General features: G+C 42.2%; 1 protein-coding gene across 8 annotated transcripts in view; it reads right to left on the bottom strand.

The window, feature by feature from the left end:
- The window catches only part of FAT3 (FAT atypical cadherin 3), a 687,971-nt gene that overhangs the window by 75,428 nt on the left and 591,051 nt on the right, over window positions 1-21,492 (bottom strand). For all 8 annotated transcript variants that reach the window (XM_015435598.4, XM_015435601.4, XM_015435600.4 and 5 more), the window contains 4 exons: window positions 17,103-21,176; window positions 13,689-13,885; window positions 12,534-12,687; window positions 9,003-9,236 (listed from right to left, as the gene is read on the bottom strand). In XM_015435598.4, coding sequence (XP_015291084.3) covers window positions 9,003-9,236; window positions 12,534-12,687; window positions 13,689-13,885; window positions 17,103-21,176 — 4,659 coding nt within the window. The remainder of the gene's footprint in view (window positions 1-9,002; window positions 9,237-12,533; window positions 12,688-13,688; window positions 13,886-17,102; window positions 21,177-21,492) is intronic.

Here is a 21,492-nt window from a genome sequence, read left to right as displayed (position 1 = left end):
ATCACTATTAATTGAATGTCTGTTAATCAACCCTCCTGTGGCCCCTATCATAATGTCTGCAGCCCTGCTACTAACCAGCTGTGGCTCAGGGCAAGTTACCTCAACCCTTAGAGTTTATTCATATATTAAATAGAATGAAAAAGTATGCTAAGTTGCAGGGTTATTATGAGAAATGGGAATAATGTATCTAAAGCACTTGGCACAGTGCCTGAAATGGAGCAGAAGCTCTGAAAGCAGATGGTATTAGCCATATTATGAATATCATTTAAAGCTCTTATTAAGTAACTGAGCTTGCCTAGGAGGGTTCAAGACTAGTAGAGAAGAAACACGCATGCAGCTCTCTGTCAGGATAATCAGGACATGCGTGGGAGCTCAGAACAGGGATATCTAACTCCAACGAAGGAAAATGTGGCCTTACAAGTTCAAAGTGCTTTTTATTCACTCTTGGACCAGTCTCACACTGATGCTTTGAGGCCAGCAAAGGGAACATTACTGTCATTCTCACATTACAGAAGAAGAAACTAAAGGCTCAGAGAAGCTAAAGACTTGCCCCAGGTCACTAATCATCAGGGCTTTCCCCATGCTCTTGTGAGCTCTTGATCAATCCACTTACTAGATGTGTTTCTGGGTACATTTGGGGATGTCCCTGTGGCCTGATCTCCAGGGTCTGGAGAAACCCAGGGGTGCTGTCTCAGCTGAGAGATGAGGCTGCGAGGAAGTTGTCTACTTAGAAAATCCTAAAAGGGAGAAATGGCAGGATGTTTGCATGCCTCCACTGTGGAAGACATGGACACAGCCAGTTTCTTCCAGATGCCACAGACTGCGCCTTCTCTCTGTCCCACACACTCACATACCGATGCCAGTGAAAAAGCACGCTTCACCTCTGCTGTCAGATGTGCCTTTTTTTTTTTCTTTTGCTTTGAAGCACAGTGCAAAGGTAGTATATTTAGTCAAGTTCCTTAAAGACTGGAGTTTCAGAGAGTAAATTCTGAATGTATATTGTCTTCCTTGTTTGTTTTCCTTTGGGAGCTCAGAAGGGTGATGATAGAAGATTTGACATCAAACACCATCACCGAGAGTTGGAACTTTGCTTTAGCTATCAAATCTAAAAGGGAGTGTCTAGGGCTCCAGTATAGACAAGCATTTCGGATTCTTAGAGATTGGTTTGAGCAACACTTCCTTAGACTCTGTCCCAAGAAGATGCAGGAAACTGAGAACCCAGGGCACGTGAGATGCTTTTCCACTAGAGTTGCAGCATCTCGTCCACATTTCCAGTGGACTTTTGTCACCTCCAAACTTTTCTTCCCAAGTCTTGGTTCATGGTTCTCAAAAAGTGGCAGCCAAAAAAGGCTGAGATGGGTCAGAAGAGGCAGGAAAACCACTGGATAGATTCACTGAAGGTGGTTTGGTCAGAAAGATCTCCATCTAACAATCATTAGTGGTCATTTTCATGCATATTCCTCTCAAATAAATACATTCCTCCTTCATAGGCAGCTATGCTCTCAGAGCAAATGGTGCCCTGGCCAGCCCTGTACTTCCTCTGACAAGATCTATGCTTTGGAAAACCCAGTTCATTCCAGCATCTTCCCTATGAGAGCAAAGTGCAGGGGTCAAGATGCTATGTCTCTCATGAAATACTCACTACACAAATTCCCAACATGGACAGCAAGCTTACACCATTATAGTGAATGCCAGCACAAAATGGAGGACGCTGAGGACAACTGAGACACACGCTCGGGGCAAAACAGGGAAGCTCTGTCAAAAGATAAGTTTTCTTAGTGTCTTTCCTCTTTTCCATTAATATGAAGATCAAACTATGAACTTTAGGGGAAAGGCAGCATTCTGGAAGACTCAGAATTTTTCATATTTTCTATTAATGCAATTTACTAATTGGGACCACTGCCCATTCATGTATTAAATAATCTGGCATCTACAGAGCCCTCACTGGGTGAGGCATTTCTCTTCATTTTTTACTGACTCCCTCTCACCTTTCCCCTCACCCTGAAACAAACTCCTGCATCTCCTCAGGTCACTCAGCCCAGCGGCTGCCCTGCTTATGTCAGATGGCAGTCCACTTCCTGTATAGAGACATTCGAGGGCAGGCGTGTGCCTCTCAGTGGGTTTCCTTAGCATCTCCCTTTGAGCATCTTCCTTTGTGTTTCAATTTTTCCTTTCTGCCTCTCTCTTTCCTTTTACTTCTTTTTTATTTTTATTTTTATTTTTTTGAGATGGAGTCTCACTCTCTTGCCCAGGCTGGAATGCAGTGGGGTGATCTCGGCTCACTGCAACCTCCACCTCCTGGGCTCAAGTGATTCTCCTGCCTCAGCCACCGAGTAGCTGGGATTACAGGCTCACGTCATCACACCTGGCTAATTTTTGTGTTTTTAGTACAGATGGGGTTTCACCCTGTTGGCCAGGCTAGTCTTGAACTACTGACCAGAAGTGATCTGCCCGCCTTGGCCTCCCAAAGTGCTGGGATTACAGGCATGAGCCACAATACCCAGCTCTTTCCTTTTACTTCTAAAGCCAAGTAGTCCCTCCACACCCCTGAGGCTAACTCTCCCTGCTCATGAGTGATGTTACCTTCTCCCACCTCTTTGGGACCCACTGGGGCAATTATTCTTTCCTGCTTTCATCGTTGCAGCAGAGGCAATGAGTGCTCACCAAGTCTCCCTGGGCCTCTCCTATGTGTCCCCGCTCCTATGCAGGTGGGCCAGCCTGAGGGACTCCTTCTGGGCAGTGGATAGTGGTGGAGTGATGTGGTCTCCACTAGGCTGAGGCAGCTAACAGCTGGCATGCTGCCTTCATCTCTCTCTTCCCCTCTGCCATGACCTTGGAAGCCAAAGGTCAGAAGGTGGTGGGACCAGATTTCTGAGTCACTAGATAGACTCCCACTGACCTGTACTTCACCTGGGCAAGAAATAAGCTTTTGCTTTGCTAAGCCATTGAGTCTTTTTACGGATGATCTCAGTCTTGCCAAGCCTGTCCTGGCTAATACTCATCTCTCCGTCTATCTGTCTCTCTGTCTCTCTCCTCTGTCTATCTCTCTCCATCAAAGTTCAAGTCCCAACCCTTAGCACTTTGGTAAGTGCTAATACCATTTGGTGAATCCTTCCTGAGTTGTCCCAGTTGAAGGTTCATTGCTTACATTGCAATGCTCCCACGTGGACCTATGGAGAGTTTTACATGTGCTATCCGACCAATCCTTACAAAATCATTAGTTTTACAGATGTAATTTTATTACCACACTCCTCATAGTTTTCTAGGAATCTTGTTGTACAGGCCTGTTTCCCACTATGACTGTAAACCCCTTGAAGGCAAGACTGTCACAATGAGCAAACATGTCTTTATTCCTGACTTCCTTCTGGAGGTTCACACTTGAATTCCCAATGTGTCCCCACGTTTCATCTTCCTCTCCATGCCAGGCTGTACTGTTGACCGCCTATGCTACTTCTGCTCATGCAGCACCTTCACCTGGTGCCCATGTTTGAAATTTTGACTAAATAGTTTACCTTGCTTTTGGTCTAGTCAGTTGCCAAAATCTACAGATTTCACATCTGAAATCTCAATCTGGCTTTCATCAGCTCCTTATTTATTTTTTATTTTTTATTTGAGACGGAGTCTTGTTCAGTCCTCCGGGCTGGAGTGCGGTGGCGCGATCTCGGCTCACTGCAAGCTCCGCCTCCCGGGTTCACGCCATTCTCCTGCCTCAGCCTCCTGAGTAGCTGGGACTACAGGTGACTACTGCCATGCCCGGCTATTTTTTTGTATTTTTAGTAGAGACGGGGTTTCACCGTGTTAGCCAGGATGGTCTCGATCTCCTGACCTCGTGATCCACCCGCCTCGGCCTCCCAAAGTTCTGGGATTTACAGGCATGAGTCACTGCACCCGGTCCACCAGCTTCTTATTTTTAAATCCCAAAGCCACCACTCTCATTTTGGCCCTTGTGGTCTTTCTTAATACACTCCTAGGAGCTTTCCTAGTCCCTGGTTTTCCTTGTTCCAATTCATTTCAGAGGCTCCTATCAGATTAGCATCCCCCAAACTCTGAATTCATTATTTCTTTTCTCAAATGTGCTTAATGGTTCTTTTCCATCTGTTTAATTAAGCGGGCTTCACAAACAACCACAATCAGGCCCGGTCTACTTTTCCTATCTCATTAATCTCTCCTCCCTCCTGGACCAAGTGAAAGTTGGTCCACACTTTCCCAACTTCCTGGCTTCTATCTTCCTGAATGCATTCCTACCCCTGACTGTGGAAATCCTATTCATTCTGGGAAATTTGCTTTTTTAAAATTTTACTTTAAGTTCTGAGATACGTACGCAGAACGTGTAGGTTTGTTACACAGGTATATATATGCCATGGTGGTTTGCTGCACCTATCAACCCGTCATCTAGGTTTTCAGCCCCAAATGCATTAGGTATTTGTCCTAATGCTCTTCCTCCTCTTGCCCCCCACACTCCAACACGCCCCATTGCGTAATGTTTCCCTCCCCGTGTCCATGTACTATTAACGGTATGTGTGTTCCCTTTAACAACTATTCATTTTACTACTATTCACCTTTAACTTCCCTTTTTCATAAATGTTGGGTCATGAAGTCATGTCACCAGTTTATGGGAGCAAAGATATTTCCAATTGAACTTAATGCTAAAAATCTAGAGAGCTGCCATGGTATTTCTTAGAACTCATAAAATGGGTGTAAAATTATCTTGTCCTCTTCTGTTTTTATTTTATTCCTGACCCAGGCAATGACTCTAACATTAATGTTAGTTCATTATAAGTGATTCATAGAAAAATAGTTGTTTGGCTAAAAGCAATAATATATTTTAAATTTATCAAATCAGGATATGAAGGTTTAGCAAGTCATAGAGTCAGATTTCAGATTATATCCTTATCTTTTCTTTGCAATTCATAATGAATGGTACATTTTATAGTCAATTGCTGGCTGTCTTAGTCCATTTGGGCTATAAAAAATACCCGAGACTTGGTAATTTATAAACAACAGAAATTTATTGCTCATAGTTCTGGAGGCTGGGAAGTCCAAGATCAGGGCACCAGCAGATTTGGTGTTGGTGGGGACACATTCTATTTGAAAGGGGCCTCCACCAGACACTAGGTGTTCTTGCATGACAGAAGGGACAAACAGGCTCCCTGAAGCCTCTTTTATAAAGGCACTGAAGAGCCCTCAGGACTTAATCACCTCCCAAAGGATGCTTCTCTTAATATGGACACATTGGGAATTAGGTTTCAACATACGAATTTTAGAGGGACACAAATTTCAGATCATAGCACTGGTGGAATAATTTACAACTTCTGGTAAAGCAATGTGCTTAACCAAAGAAGTTTCATGAACCAAATATGCCTGTCATTTACACAGATGAAGCCAATGATCTTCAGTAGGATCAAAAACCAATTAGACAACTTGGATGAATCTTAAGAGAATTATGCTGAGTGAAAAAATAAGACTAATCTCAAAAGGTTACAAACTGTATAATTTAATTTAAATAGCATTTTTGAAATAAGAAAATTATAGATATGGAAGTCAGTGGTTGTCAGGGGTTAGGGATTGGGAAGGAGGTGTAGGGAGGGGGTGGGTCTGGCTCCAAAGGGGCAGCAAGTGGGAGGTGTGTGATATATGAATGTGGTGCTTACATGAGGCTGCACAGGTGATAACATTGCATAGAAATATACACACGCACACACCCTGAAATTTGAATCAACTCTGTGGATTGTACCAAGGTCAATTTCCTAGCTCTGTTGGTATACTATAGTTAGGCAAGGTGTTACCACTGGGAGAAGGGCTGGGTGAAGAAACTCTTGACTTCTCTATATATTATTTTGAAACTTCCTGTGAACCTGTAATTATTTCAAAATAAAAAGCTTAAAAATCAGACCTTTCCTTGTCATACTAGAGAAGGATCTGCAAACGAGGTCAGGAGGTAACACAAATGTATTAATCCATTCTCATGCTGCTAATAAAGATGTACCTGAGACTGGGTAATTTAAAAAGGGAAAAGGTTTAATTGACTCACAGTTCTGCATGGTTGGGGAGGCCTCAGGAAACTTAAAATCATAGCGGAAGGCCAAAGGGAAGCATCATTTTCACATGATGGCAGAAAGCGGAAGTGCCAACAAAAGGGGGGAAAGCCCCTCATAAAATCATCAGGTCTCATGAGAACTCACTCACTATCATGAGAACAGCATGAGGATAACTGCCCCATGATTAAATTACCTCCCACCAGGTCTCTCCCACGACACATGGGGATTATGGAAACTACAATTCAAGATATGACTTGGGTTAGGTCACAGCCAAACCATATCAATAAGTAAGAAAAGTGGCTAGCAGAGGCAAGGTTAGTGCTGTGGCCAATGTCAAGGATGCAGCTGCTCTTTAGCTCCTGCCATGGGGGACCTGTGTGCCTGGAATTGCTGAGTCTTCTGAGTGCTGTTGTTTTTTATAAAATGCTGCAAATCTAAATTTCTAATGAAATTCTGACTTTTAAATATTAATAGCTATTTTTCTTTTCTTTCTTTTTTTTTTTTTTTTTTAGATGGAGTCTTGCTTTGTTGCCCAGGCTGGAGTGCACTGGTGTGATATTGGCTCACTGCAACCTCCGCCTCCTGGGTTCATGCAATTCTTGTGCCTCAGCCTCCCGAGTAGCTGGGACTACAGGCGCATACCACAATGCCTGGCTAATTTTTGTATTTTTGGTAGAGACGGGGTTTCGCCATATTGGCCAGGCTTGTCGTGAACTCCCGACCTTGTGATCTGCTCACCTTGGTCTCTCTTTTGAACACTGTAGAGGCCAAACTAGAAAGCTAGATTTGTGTGCAATGACCATTCATGTGCAAACTCAGCTTCCAGATGGAGGTTCATTTTGGCTCCCAGATAAATTCCACCCTCAACAATCTGGTAATCTCAGTGCACAGCTCACACTGGTTTGTAATCTCTTAGGAAACAGGGAGAGATGGTCACTTTTGAGGCAGTAAATGTTCTTATCAGGCCACTAATGAAAATGTCTTAAGCCACCAATCATTGACAGGGATTCTGAAGAATGTCAGCATTCATTTGATTGCAGCTCAGACTGATGCTGCTGCGACTGGAATCTCCTGTTTACTCTGTCCAAGACTTTCACAACCACTTCGTCAGTATGCTGTCTAAGGCGTAGTAGGTGCTCAGTCTGTGTTGTTAGAAATATTCATTTGTTCTTCCTCAGCTGTCTTAGTTCTTGTATATTTTAAAGCTAAAAGAGATCTACAAAAACTGAGAAAATGAACTAAAATCTGGTATCTTATGCCACAGTTTTCCTGTGGCTGATGCAATGGCCTGGTGACTATACTTTATACAGAGATGCCAGCAGTACCCTTATAATCTGTGTCTCTATTTGAAGCTTTGAATATAAGCCTCTTACTCCTTATCAAAAAAAATGAGTTGATCAAGGTCCTGGTAAGATCCTCATTCCAGTTTTGGTTCCTTAAAGTCTTTATCATCTCTGCCCTGTTAAATGTCCAGAATCTAGACATTCCTTCCTCCCCAACTCCCAACCAGGCCATCTGACTCAAAAGAAGTGAAAGGAGGACATAGCATGTTCTTCACAACTTACAAAACAGCTCCAAGCACACTGTCTGTGAGTCAGTAACACCCCAATCCACCCCCGCATGTTTCAAAAGCACCATGTGCACTAATCAGACATCCGTGTCCGGTCTAGCAGCTTGGGTACACTCAACTCCTTCATGGAGTGCCGAGAAAAATTCCAACCTTTCAGCTTTTAAAATTTCATCTATGGCCTAATTATACATTCTCAAAATCAAATTTAAAATGATTAAGTGATTCATTTCCGTTAATTCTGTTCTCTTTCCCCAAAGTCATCTGCTAATAAGAGTCCAGAGAATGTTTTCTAATCCTCCTTTAAAAAAGAGACTATTTGTAGGTATTACATAAATATATATCAGTAAGAGGTCTTTCTTGTTTGCCATTTTTCACAAAGCTCTTTAATATGTAGACTTTTAAAAGGGTTGGTTCTCAGCCTTGAAAATTATGCTAATGAGGCAAGAGCAATAATTCAAATTGTAGCCACTAATTTCTCTAAGGGAAAATATGCAGAGACCCTGGGCTCTACGTTTGTTTTTAACTAATTATCATGTATTTACTTTTCCGTTAGTCCAATAATTTTTCTTTCAATTCAGAATTAAGCAATATGACACTGAATTATATAAAGGCCTGTTTAGCATAGCAGACACACCTCATCATTTCCTAGTATTCTGATTTACAGCTCTTAAAATGCACAACCGAGAGGCTGTCTATATGCCCTTTTGTATTTACATTCCATCATGCAGTCACCTCAATAACTTATGCATTCTCAGAAGGTCTACCTAGCAATTAACTCCAGTCTTTTCTAACTCACCATCTCATTATGTAAAGTGGATTTGAACATAAACTTTATTAGCAACTTTCAGTTCTAATTCCTTATTTCCCCCACCCCCACTCTGCTGAACAATGTGTTTATATATGACAAAAATGCTTTGGAAAATGGCAGTTTAAAAAATCCATGTTGGACTGGCAGCACATTTAGTAATTAGTTTTTGCACAGCTAAAGCATGTGATCCAGTTTGTCATAGAAATGGAAACAAATCGAATTCTCCCTGCTTTACAACATAGCCTTTTGACTATGTTTAGGAGGAAAAGACAATGAGGAAATCTATCATTTTTATTCAAAAGCTCAAAATCTAAAAACAACAAAACAAAACCCAAACAAACCAACCAAAACTCCTTTGCTAAAAGGTAAAGGACTTCTTAGTATCTCTTCTTCAAACTCAAGAAAGAGGACTTTCCTCACGCATATGAAGTGTATCAACTGAAGAGTTGAAATGGGGTTTAATGTACATGTTCTTGTGGTAAAGAACCAAGGGGGCTGATGAAGGTTCTCATAGAACTAAAGGAATAGCAGCACCTGAAGACAAAGTGTCCACTGTGTGACAGGGAGATGCCTGCAACTGACTTACCCACGTCGGGGTCCACGGCTTGAACTCTGGTCAACAGAGCCTTGGTGGCTGTGTTCTCATAGATGCAGGCGTTGTAGTGGTCAGAAGAAAACACAGGGGGGTTATCATTCACGTCCTCCAGGATTAGGTGGATGTTCGCCTGGCAGAATCTGCCACCCCCGTCAGTGGCCTTGGCCATAAGGCTGTACACAGGGACCCTTTCCCGGTCCAACAGAGCCAAGGTTTTTAACTCGCCTGTGAAAATAAACGGCAGCACGATTGGTCTGAGTTTTTAAAAACTGTCTTTCTTTGGAGAGCAGAGGACCAATTATATACACAACTCTCAACATAGGAAGGACTAATGTCATTTGGCCCAGGTGTCCCATACTTAAAATGTAGCAAATCCAACAATTTATGTGTATGGAAAAATGTATGGGATTCTAGATGCAAAAACAAAACAGCTGTGTGACTTTCAAATTAATCCCTTTCGAAACCTCTGGTATAAGGGGCTCTTTCTTTTGACTACATGGAGAAGCCTCAAACCTCTTTAAACCTCTCAAGATCTACTCTGGAGATCAGTCTCTGGATTTCTGCTCTATGTCCAGAAAACACACAGAGGATGGACTTGTATCTCTAGTTCTCTGATGGTCAATATTGTCAACAACCCACAGACCTAGAAGGGCAGTCTCTTTGCCTCCAGATACTCAACTTTTTACTCCATCATTTGCAGGAAAACAGGTAATGAAAACAGAAGCTGGCTTTAGGGGAGCAGGGTCTTGAAGGACCCCGATTGTGCAAGGGTTAACCCTTAACTTGCTGGATTGTGGAAGGGCCTGACGTTGCTTGGGGAGGAGTCAAGTGGGAGAAAACTTGAGGAGCATGGAAAAGCAGCTCCTTAGCATCCCACATGGAGCAATGTTATGTCTGTATTTTAACCACTGGAATAGCTGTATTGGTGCTGGATACCAGCTTGTGTGCAGATATTTTTGTTGTTCAAGTTTCATAAGATAATGACAACAAGCACAGTGACAAACCTGAATAAATGTTATTTGGTGGAAAGTATGACTCATGAAATATTATCACTCCTAAATAAAATGAGTAGGTATTATTTGGATGAAGCCCCCTATATTTATTTATTTAATTTTATTTATTCATTTATTTTGACACTGAGTCTTGCTCTGTCGCCCAGGCTGGAGTGCAGTGGCACCATCTCTGCTCACTGCAAGCTCCGCCTCCCGGGTTCACACCATGCTCCTGCCTCAGCCTCCCAAGTAGCTAGGACAACAGGTGGCTGTCACCATGCCCAGCTAATTTTTTTTGTATTTTTAGTAGAGACGGGGTTTCACTGTGTTAGCCAGAATGGTCTTGATCTCCTGACCTCATGATCCACCCGCCTCGGCCTCCCAAAGTGCTGGGATTACAGGTATGAGCCATTGCGCCTGGCCGAAGCTACCTATATTTATTAAGGGAGTTCATCTTTTAGCTTCCCGGCCATGGCCAGCCAGTTCTTGGATACAGGCTGGATCATTTCCCTCTCCTACTAAAAAAGCATCCAGGGCATTTCATTGGAACATTCAAAACACTCCACAATCTGGCCTAAAGTAGTTTTCCCTCCACTTTTGTATACGACATTACCTGGATGCGCTATGCTCTCTGGTCATGCTGTTCCTACAACTTGCAGTTTCCTGCTTAAGCCACTGAGAATTCTGACTCAGTTCAAATGCTAGTTCTTCCTTTAAGCAGTTTCCTTGTCTTATCAGAATATTAGTTACATCTTCATCTGTGCCCAGATATGGCTCCCCTTATGTTTCTCCTGAACACTCATTTCATTGTGCCTTACATTATTATTATTAGTTTACTTGCCTGTCTTCCCTACTGGATTACAATATCCCTTGGGCATGATTTATTTTGTTTATCTTGGAGTCTACCACAAATATCCCATAAAGTGCTTTTATGTCTACTGGCTACTCAATAAATGTTACCTATTGAATAGATAGTCATCAGGCCCATATAGCTGAGTAGTATATTCCCATGTAGCTAAGTCAGTGCTTCCTTGTAGGATGCAACTTCTTATGGGAGTGGGGCAGGGAAGAGTCACTACCTTTTTGGAGGCTCAATAGTCAGTTATTGTTCACTAGAATCAACACAACACTGAAAATATGCAAGCCAGCCAATCTTTATGCTTAAATTAAAAATGTCATTGGATGGGTCATCTAATCTACAAAACTAAAATAATTTGCCTCCATATAAAAGGCTTTTCCATTAGCTCTGGCCTTCAATGCAAGCATCTGCCTTTAGCACCTTGTCAATTTTACCTGAATGTACAACCAAGCAAATCTGAGGGCTCATAGGTTTGGATAAACTAGGCAAGCAAGTTTGATAAAAACTAGACAACTGTGTTAATAAGAACCAGAAAGGGACCCTGAAGACATTTCAAAGTGAGAAAAATTCTCCTTCCTATGAATTGCTGTCTGCTTTTTATGGCAACCTGCATTTGTGATATAACTTCATTTATACCTGTTACGAGCATATACCTTAAAACTTACAGATTCGAGAAACAAGAGAAGCAAACAGAGATGTCTCCTTACTTGATGCTAATAAATGTAGGTAAAGTCTGGGCAAGTTTTACAAAGGAAATAAAAAGTTTCTGTGGTCCAGAGCACCCATATTTGGATGTGCTCCTATAATTTCTTAGAGTCCAAGATACTGAGCATCATATTCTTGGGGTGCAGAGGATGATACCCCAAAGTATTGCGCTTTGGCATACTGAGCACCTTCAATTAAAAAAAATTTGGAAGGCCTTAAAGCTGCCTTAGAACCAAGAACTTTCAAACTTTCTCTTATTCCCCTCATCTCTCTCAAGTGCAGGTGAAGACTCTCTTTGAAATTTCCTCATCTAAGAAAACTTCTTTCCAAAAGAAATGCATTTGTCTTAGGATCCCCCTGCATAGAAATCTCATCAAACAACTGGGAAAGATTGACCACTAGAGAAGAGAAAAGAGACTAAAAGTCATCACCACATCCAGACAGATTCTCCATCTCTTCTTCTGAGGGCAGCTCCGAGAGATTAACTGGGAGACTTTATCTGCATAACTAGATAACCTTTGTTCACAGTCAGTTCAATCCCTTACCTTCCCAACTTTTTCCAGTTCCACTGAGTTTCCTAGGAGAATTATTTACAAAATAATGGATGCCCACCAGGTTATTCACTTCCCCTAAAACTCATTGACTACTCCTCTAAAATTGCCTACAGTTCCCCAACTTGCCTCTCCCCTAGCCTTAACCATCCGGCCCTTCTTTGAGTCTCTTATTTTTGGGGCTGTGGTACCCATGTTCACATAAGTAAATCTATATGCCTTTTCTCCTGTCAATCTGTCTGTCTGTGGTCAGTTCATTTCAGCAAATATTCAGAAAGGATGGAAGGGAAATTTTCCCTCCATCCCTATAAGAGCAAGTATACTACTAACTATTTACTAGTGATGAGACCACATAAGTTTAACTTCTCTCATGGATTAACAATGACATTTACCCAGAGAATAAATTTCAGCTTACCACTTTCTGGATCTAGAAAAAATTCACTGTTTCCAGATCCATAGAGTGAGTATCGTATATCTCCATTGGATCCAATATCAGCATCCTTTGCACTGACTTTCAGGATGATTTTATTTGATGGAATGTCTTCAGGAAGTAATGCTGTATATGCAACCTGGACAGAGGTGAAGAAAGGTAATAAAAATCATTAGTATTTGTGGGGGCAATTGCCATATTTAGCATTATATAGGATTTCTTTAAAAATTCATTGATATAATTTAGCTTTTGTTATTTTTTCCTTCACTACAGAAGCATAATACAATATATTATATTATATAAACATCATATATCTGCTACTCTACCACTCCCGTGCTTATTCATTTAACAAATATTTATTGAGCATCTACTATGCGTTAGGTACCATTCTAGACACTAAGAGTACCATGGCAAAGGAAACAGAAGAACATCCCCACTCTTGTGGAACCATAACACACACCACACATTGACCATGGTTGTCTGTTTTTCTCTTGAGCCCCAATGAGTCCTAGGAATTCTCTTCAACTCTTTAAAGAGCCACTACCAGCATTTGGCATTAGTATGAGAGACTAAATCTATTTGCAATACTTTTCTCATCTACAGGACACCAATATTGTCTCTCAGTCTACATGATAGAAAAGAATAAATAGCGATTTAATTTCGGTATGAGAAAACATAATATCTAGTACTTGTATCTTCCATTGGCATTATGTTTTATATAGTAGTAAAAAGGCCACTTCACAAGGAGCCTGGAGACCAGTGTTCAGCACCAACATTACCACTAACCAAATGTGTAAACTTATATAAACAAGTTAACATCCTGTAGAGTGGTCCATTTCTCTATTATCATATCAGTGATTTAAACAGAATAAGTACTAAAGTCCTTTATGACTTACTCAAAAAATTATTTAAGACATTTTTTTTTTGGTGGGGGCAGGGTACAAAATTAGATATCTGATCTTACTACCTATACTCTTTTCATGTTTTCAATATTTCTTCCTAAACGTCACCTCCTACCCTCTTACACCCAATTGCAGATAAGAGCAGAAGTTTTCCTGGCCTTAAGAAGCAAAGTGAAATGGGCTTTGATTTGATTTTGGAGAAGCATAGTAAAAGCAGAGCCCTATTCCCAAATCTCACCTGCTCACACACTGGGCTATTGTCATTCACATCACTGACGCTCACTTCCACCATGGCCTGTGTGACAAAAAGCCCATCAGTGGCAGTGATATTGAGAAAGTAAATGTCCTGTTCTTCTCTGTCTAGAGGCCTCTTCACATAGACCTTCCACTCACTTTGCACCAGGCCCAGAGCAAACCTTCCTCGAGGGTTTCCTCCTGCAGTTAAAAAAACAGAAGAGCTTTTGAAGATGTGCAATGAAATGTCTTAATCTACACCTACCTTGAGAGGTGCATGTGGGGTCATCCAGGTACTCCTCAAACTGTATCATTTAGGATACTAAAAAGACACTGAAACTCCCTTTGATTCTGGGGCAGCAAAGCATGATATTTACATGCTTGGCTTCTGTGAAAAGCAAAACAGTAACTTTCCAAGATAATAAAATCCACTTAGAGAAGCTGGAGATGATCTCTTGTTTAGTTCCCCTTAAGAACAATCAAATTCAAACTGTGAACAATCAATCGTCTTCTCAGGCTGACACAATTGTCTTTCCACTTAGTCTCAAGAGAGGATGTAATACACTCTAGCTCTTGTTACCAAGACAATTTCATTAGCCGTTGATTATGCAGTCAAGAAAGGCAGTTAGTTCTATTAAGGAATCTTTTAATGAAGGCTTTATCATACAGCTGTGCTCTTCTCATAAGAACTGGAGTTTGGGGGAGAAAAGTTTTCACCACAGAGGAAGTCCCATTAGTGTTAAATAGCCCTAACGAGGGGTCATTTAAAAAGCAGTTCAAAGATAAGCATTGCAATTAGACCAAATGTATCAGAGTGAAGCTGGGGAACATGGAAGAAAAGAAAACAGATGAAGTGGAACAGCTTTTTAAGATGCTGAAGCACTGACAGCGGTCCCAGCAATATGACTTTTCCACATCATTAAGCTACATGGGGGCAAAAGCAGCTTGGGGAACAAGACAGGAGGAGGAAGGAAGAAGATCACAACCTTGACATAATGGGGAAAAATGTCATTTCAGACACGGAGAAAGACTGGGCAAGACCGCTGGCAATAAGTCAGGAGTCAGGTTTGATCATCACTATTTCATTTATTTGGACATTCAAGTATTTATCATATACTCTGGGCCAGGCATTGTTCTAGGCAGCAGTGCTATGTCAGTGGACAAAACCAGCAAAAATATTTGCTGTCACGGCGGAGATCACATTCTGGAGGGAAAGACTGAAAATAAACAAATAAGGAAAGTATACTGCATCCTGACTACTACTTCGTTGAAAACGTGGAGCCATATCCCCTACTTACAATGAATCTTTACAAAGCAGTGGGCAAATATCAGGGTCCTACTGAAGAGACGGAGTGGGATTCTGAGTGCCAGACCACATTCTTGCTTATAAGGCAAGGGGCTGCTTAGTCTGAGGGCCTCAGCACTGGGAGTGGGGGCAAGTCACAGTGGAATACAATGAAACCAAATCAGCCAGTGTAGAAAAGGCAAGAGCTGCATATTCCTCTGGGGCAGTGGTTCTCAACTGGGGACGACTGTGCCCGTCCCCTCTGTGGGGCTATTTGTCAACGTCTGGAGACATTTTCGCTTGTCACTTTGGTGGGAGGGAAGTGATGGTGGTGGTATGTGCTACTGGCATTTAGTGGGTAGAGGCCAGGGATGCTGCCGAACATCATACAGTGCAAAGGACAGCCTCCCTCAGCAAAGAATTATCTGGCCCCAAATGTCAATAGCAGTGTGGCTGAGCAACCCTGCTCGAGGGAGCTTCAGGGTCCTCCCTGGGATATCACTTTCCTCCACCACTGGCCAGGATTCAATTATGCTTTAGTTGAATATTATTTCAACGCACACAAATTTAACCTCTCTATTAAATGCTTTCAGTGCAGGCCCACACTGTTCTTTTGTTACATAAAATGATTAATGGTCCTTTGTTAATCGGAGGCAGCACAGCCAAGTTGTGTTACATCAAGAGCAAAAGTTAAATCTAATTAAAATCAGTTGGTGGTTGGCACTGCTAATAGTAACAGTAGCTTTAAGCTACTCTGTACTCATTACTTTGCTAAAGTCAATGGGATAGTCCCTTTAAATCATCCATTGACAATTCAGAGGCTATCTATAAATAATTAAGGCTGAGTATTTCACAGTTTTTCCAAATAGAAAATGACCCTTCAGAATGCCTAAGCAGCTTTTTTTTTCCTGAAAATAAATGCAAATGAATTAAAGTGATGCTTCACTCACCTCTTTCTTCACTATCTTTCATGTTTTAACTGCAGAAATACATATTTTAATGAGAACAGAAAGTCTCAGATAAATCATAAAATGCATAGTGTTTCAAGGGGAAGACATCACCAAGAGAACTGTCCCATAAAGAAAAAGGAAGAGAATCATGCTGAAAAGTGTGGCAACCCCAAGCATTGACACGTTTGCTCTGCTGTGGATCTTACTCTGCAGTGATTAATTAACTTTCCTACTAACTTACTTAAGCAGATTCTATGTCCTAAGGGCATTCTAATTAATTCATTTTTCACTCTGAATGATGTAGTTTTTCTAAAGGGAAGACACCTGACTACAAGTATTGATGATTCTTTACAATCTTTTGGCACTTTATGTTCTGCCTTTGAATGTGACAACATCAAAATATTAGCTTTAACCCACCCCCCAAATAGTTTTTAGGAAGAATGTTCCCACACTGCCAACCCTCTCCTCTTTCAGCTAAAGGTCAGCTGCCCCCTGGGAAACTGCTCTGAGATGAAATCCTTAGCCTCTCAGGGCAACAGTGACATTTTCTGTGCCTTCTTAATGACTGGCTTTGTCTATCTTGGCTTTCCCCTTGAATTGCTACTTGCTAGTCTGAAAGACAGAAAAGAAATCCAAAAAAATTTGGTTGTCAGAAGAAATACCCCTTGATTTGTAGTTATAATATAGGATTTCTCAGGGAAGGATCAAACCATGCCATCTAATGTGTGTACGTGGGTGCACATGTGTTGCTATGGCCAGGAGAAGTGTGCATGTGAAGCCTACTGTGATCAAGCTATTTGTTTTGCTCAGTATTGCAAAAGGTGGAAAAAAGGAACATGCTTAAAAGCAGAACCTCTCCACCAGAAAGTTGTTATTTTCATTCCTTCAACTGAGATATTTGGCTGGACTCCTTTTTAAATAGGAAGAGGTGACACAAAGACTAGTTACCAATGTGGGTAACACGTTTACGACAAACCTGTGAACTCCAAACTAAGGCTGAGTTAGCAACAGCCAACAAGCAAAAAACGCAGTCTTCTCAGAGATCCTTTACTCAGCTCCAGAGAGGCTTCATTACACTCGACTCCTTATCCCATCTTCCTTCTCTCTTTACTCTTCCCCCTGCCATCTTCCATCTTTCTTTATAAAGCAGAGCACATAATGAAAACTAGGGGTGTTTACTCACCTGTAATATGGTAGCTCACTTGGCGATTAATGTCAGACGTATCTCTGTCCCAGGTGCTGAGGACGGCTACCACCTCGCCTGGTGGGTCGCTCTCCTTCACATTCCCTCGGTACACTTCCTGCGCAAAGACTGGTGCATTATCATTTATATCTGTCACTCTGACAGATACCAAGGCCGTGGAGGAGAGAGAGAATGCCTCTCCAAGGTCAGAGGCCACCACAGAGAAGGTGAATGTGGGGTCTGTCTCATGATCTAGGTCCTTCAAGGTACTGATCCAGCCCGTGTTGCTGTCAATATTGAATGCTTCCACTACCTTTTCGGGCTGGGAATCCGAGTGGAGGGAGTAAGTGACTTGTCCATTGGCGCCCCAGTCCATATCAATAGCTCTCACTTGTGTGAGTTTGGTGCCAACAGGCATCCCTTCCATTATAATGGTGTCGTAGCTTGAAGTTTCAAAGACTGGCTTGTTGTCATTCAAATCCAATACCTTGATATCTACATCCACAGCAAACACAATGTCTACTTTGTCCAGGGGTATAGTGGCTGCTACTTTAAAGTGGAAAGCTGGGCTGGTTTCATGGTCAAGGCGTTTGTCAAGTTTAATGGTGCCTGTTTCCTGTTCTATGACGAATACACCCCCTTTGTTATTTTCTGGCCGTTCCCCATTAACTGTGCTGAATCGGACATTCTGACTGGGTAAAATCCTCAGGGTGTCCACTGTACTCCCAATGGCTGTATCTTCTGCAATGGTAAAGGAATACTGAGACTGGGTGAATGATGGCAAGAATGTTTCAGGGGGCAAGACGTGGATATAGACAGGAATGAGGGAGTGCTTTACTGGGATGCCCCCATCTACTGCTTTGACAAAGAACGAAAGCACTGTATTTTTCAGTTGGTTAAAATTACCCTTTGTGACCATCCAGCCATTGTCAGGATCGATTTCCAGGAGGTCAGCCACTGAAACAGAGGCCTCGCTATAGAGGGAATAAGTAATCCTTGAATTTGCTCCATCATCGGGATCTATGGCTTGAACTTGAGTGACCAAGTGGCCCCTTCCAACATCTGCCCTGACACTGGCTCTATATTCCACTGTCATGAACTGGGGAGCATTGTCATTTTCATCCACAACAATCACTCTCACAGTGCAGAAAGTTGTTCTCCCTCCACCATCAAGGGCCCTCACAAAAATACTAACATCACCTTCTAGAGGGTTTTCCCGGTCTAGCCTTTCTGTGGTGATGACCTGCCCATTGCTGTCTATGAGGAATCGATCCTTGGCAAAGTCATTGATGATGGCATAGCTGATCTGCCCGTAAGTCCCTGGATCACCATCTGTGGCTCGAACATGAATTACCTTTGTTCCTGCAGCCGCGTTCTCTCTCACCTCAGCTACGTATGTGCTTTGTGAAAAGGCAGGGCTGTACAAGTTAGCCCCAAGTACCCTAATGTGCACCTGTGCAGTACTGGTGAACAACCCATCAGAGACAGACACATTGAGACTGTACAGAGGCTCCATCCGCTGCTTCCGGTGGTTGGACAATGTGATAACTCCACTCTTGCTGTCCATCAGAAAGCTCGTCCGGTCGTTCCCAGATAAAATGCTATATTCCAACCGGTCAAAATCAGAGCTGTCTGCATCAGAGGCTTGTACACAGGTTACAAAATGGCCCCGAGGGGCTAATTCACTCACATATGACTCATAAATGAGCTGATTAAAAACTGGAGGGTTGTCATTTACATCAGAGATGTAGATATGAACCAGAACCTCACTGCTCAGTGATGGGAAGCCACTATCTGTTGATCTGACTTTCAAAGTGCAGTGTTGTACTAACTCATGGTCCAGCATCCGTGCTGTCAGGATTAAGCCACTTGAGCTATCTATGTGAAAATAATCTGTGCTATTGTAGGTATCCTGGACAATCTGATAATGTACCATTTTATTGTTTTCTGAGTCTGCATCAATAGAGACAACTTGTAAAACAGGTGTCCCAATAAGAGATGCTTCTGATAGTGTTGTATTGTATGTGGGCTGATCAAAAATAGGGGGATTGTCATTTACATCATTAACTAGCAAGTCAACAGTGACTTCAGCCCTAGCACCAGTGAGGGCATCGCTGGCTCTTATTGTCAGCTTGTAAGCAGATGTAACTTCATAATCCAAAGGGCTAACAACTTTCAGGACCCCAGTGTCAAAGTCAACGTTAAACTGTTTAAAAGGGTCCCCATCGATAATGATATATATGATGCCTTGGCCCTCTGGACTGGTGGCATTGATGCTTAGGATGGGTGTGTTCATTCTGATGTCTTCATTGACAGATGCTGTATAAAAGGGTTTATCAAACACAGGCATTGCTTTGTTGACAATAGTGATGGGAAGCTCCACAGACGTAGACAAAGAGGGTTTTCCACCATCCTTGGCCAGGATGGTGACTCCATACTCAATGTTGGACAAGTCAGAGTTGAATGCTTCCTTTAAAATAACATTCCCTGAATTAGGGTTAATTTCAAAGTGGCCATAGTCGTCCTGTAGGACATACGTCACTTCTCCATTTGGACCTTTATCTTTGTCAATGGCTGTCACCTGATAAATCAGAGTTCCAGGTTCTGCATCCACTTGAACAGCAGCATAGTATGGGAGGCCCACAAAGACTGGAGAATTGTCATTTATGTCTTCAATGTTAACCCTGACCACCACTCTGGCCACACGCAGATAGTCCAGCTCACGGCTGGCTTCTACCACCAGCTCATATAACTCTTGTTCTTCACGGTCAAAGGGGACTCCAGTCGTCTGAATGACCCCTGAGGTAGATTTTATCTTGAACTTATTTCCTGGGTTTAAGATGCTGTATTTTAAGGGCTCATTAAGGCGGTTTCCAACTGCATTGACAATAGCAACTTTGGTTATGTTAGTGTTGTTCTCTGAGATTGAGGTGGAATAGAAGCTTTGTGTAAAGTGGAGGCCACTGTCCATGGCTTCTTTAACCATGATGGTGACCATGGAGGTACTGTAGAACTTTCCATCAGATACCTTAACTATCAGCATGTAGTGATCCTTGGAGAGGTTGTTGTTTTTTATGGTAAGTACTCCACTGTTTGAGTCAATTAAAAAATGATCCAAGCTGCCTTCCATTAGGCTATATGTCAGTTCAGGGGGTACCTCAGAGTCAGGATCTGTGGCACTAACTTTCAGAACCTCCACTCCGACATACGTAGGTAGAAGTAAGACAGTCTCAAACACAGCCTGAGTAAAAACAGGTGGGTTATCATTCACATCTGTCACCTCAATGTTGACTTCAACGGGACTCTCTGCAGTCAGTTGGGGGCTACCACTGTCTCTCACATGCACATGAAAATGGAAATGGGCAATGGTTTCATGGTCCAGGTTGGCAATTGTTCTAATTGCACCTGTACTGGAGTCCACCGTGAAAAACTTTTTGGCTGTCGACTCCACAATCTGATACACAAGCAGAGCATTCCGGTTGCTGTCAGCATCTGTGGCTCGAATCACCAGTGGGCTGTTATCCAAGCTCCTGACAATGCTGTTAATTGGGGCAGCCTCACTTAGGCTGCCTGAGTACTGAGAAAAGAGAAAAACTGGGGCATTATCATTTTCATCAACAATCTGAATATTGACTGTAGCATTGGAAGCCATTCCTGCCATATTGGTGGCCTGAATGATGAGCTGATAAGAGGATGTGTGCTCATAATCCAGGACTTTCCGAGTGGTGATGACTCCAGAATATGGATTTATGGTAAAGATCCCATTAATGTCTCCATCTTTGACTTCATAAATGAGGGTAGATTGACTGATGGCAGAGATTAGAATGACTGATGTTCCAATGTCAACATTTTCATTTACTTCTGCTTGGTAGTCTTTGTGAATGAACTTGGGGTGAGAATTGTCAGACATGGTGACAGAAATGCGCACAATTGCAGTGGCAGACATTGGCGGGGATCCCTGATCTGTGACTTTGATGGATAGGACAAACTGACCCATCGTCGTCATGTCTGGTTCTTTGCAAATGGTGATGATGCCTAGGACCGGTTCGATCTTAAACGTGTTCCCAGTGTTCCCTAAAATACAGAAATCAATGGTGAAATGAGTTACATTTGGGTCACTGAAATCTTTTTGATTGGCTTTTTATCTACAGGTACTTTACTGCAATGTGGCAAGTAGAAAGCAATTATAGTACTCATTTGTGTCATTCTGAAATGAGAGGCCTCTCTTTCAGGGGTACTGAAAAGCAACAAAAATGAGCTTCCCAGTAATATGGTAAATTTCAGATCAGTAGCTTCTAGATCCAGGTTAAAAACAACAATGACAATAACACAGTCTTGTGTCATTCAAGTTGGTAAATAAGAGAGCCTGAAGGAGAGATCTTTTCTGCTA

Source organism: Macaca fascicularis, chromosome 14, assembly GCF_037993035.2.
Source record: "Macaca fascicularis isolate 582-1 chromosome 14, T2T-MFA8v1.1".
Taxonomy (NCBI): domain Eukaryota; kingdom Metazoa; phylum Chordata; class Mammalia; order Primates; family Cercopithecidae; genus Macaca; species Macaca fascicularis.
The sequence above is the reverse complement of the archived record's forward strand: the minus strand, read 5'-3'. Positions and strand labels throughout refer to the sequence as shown.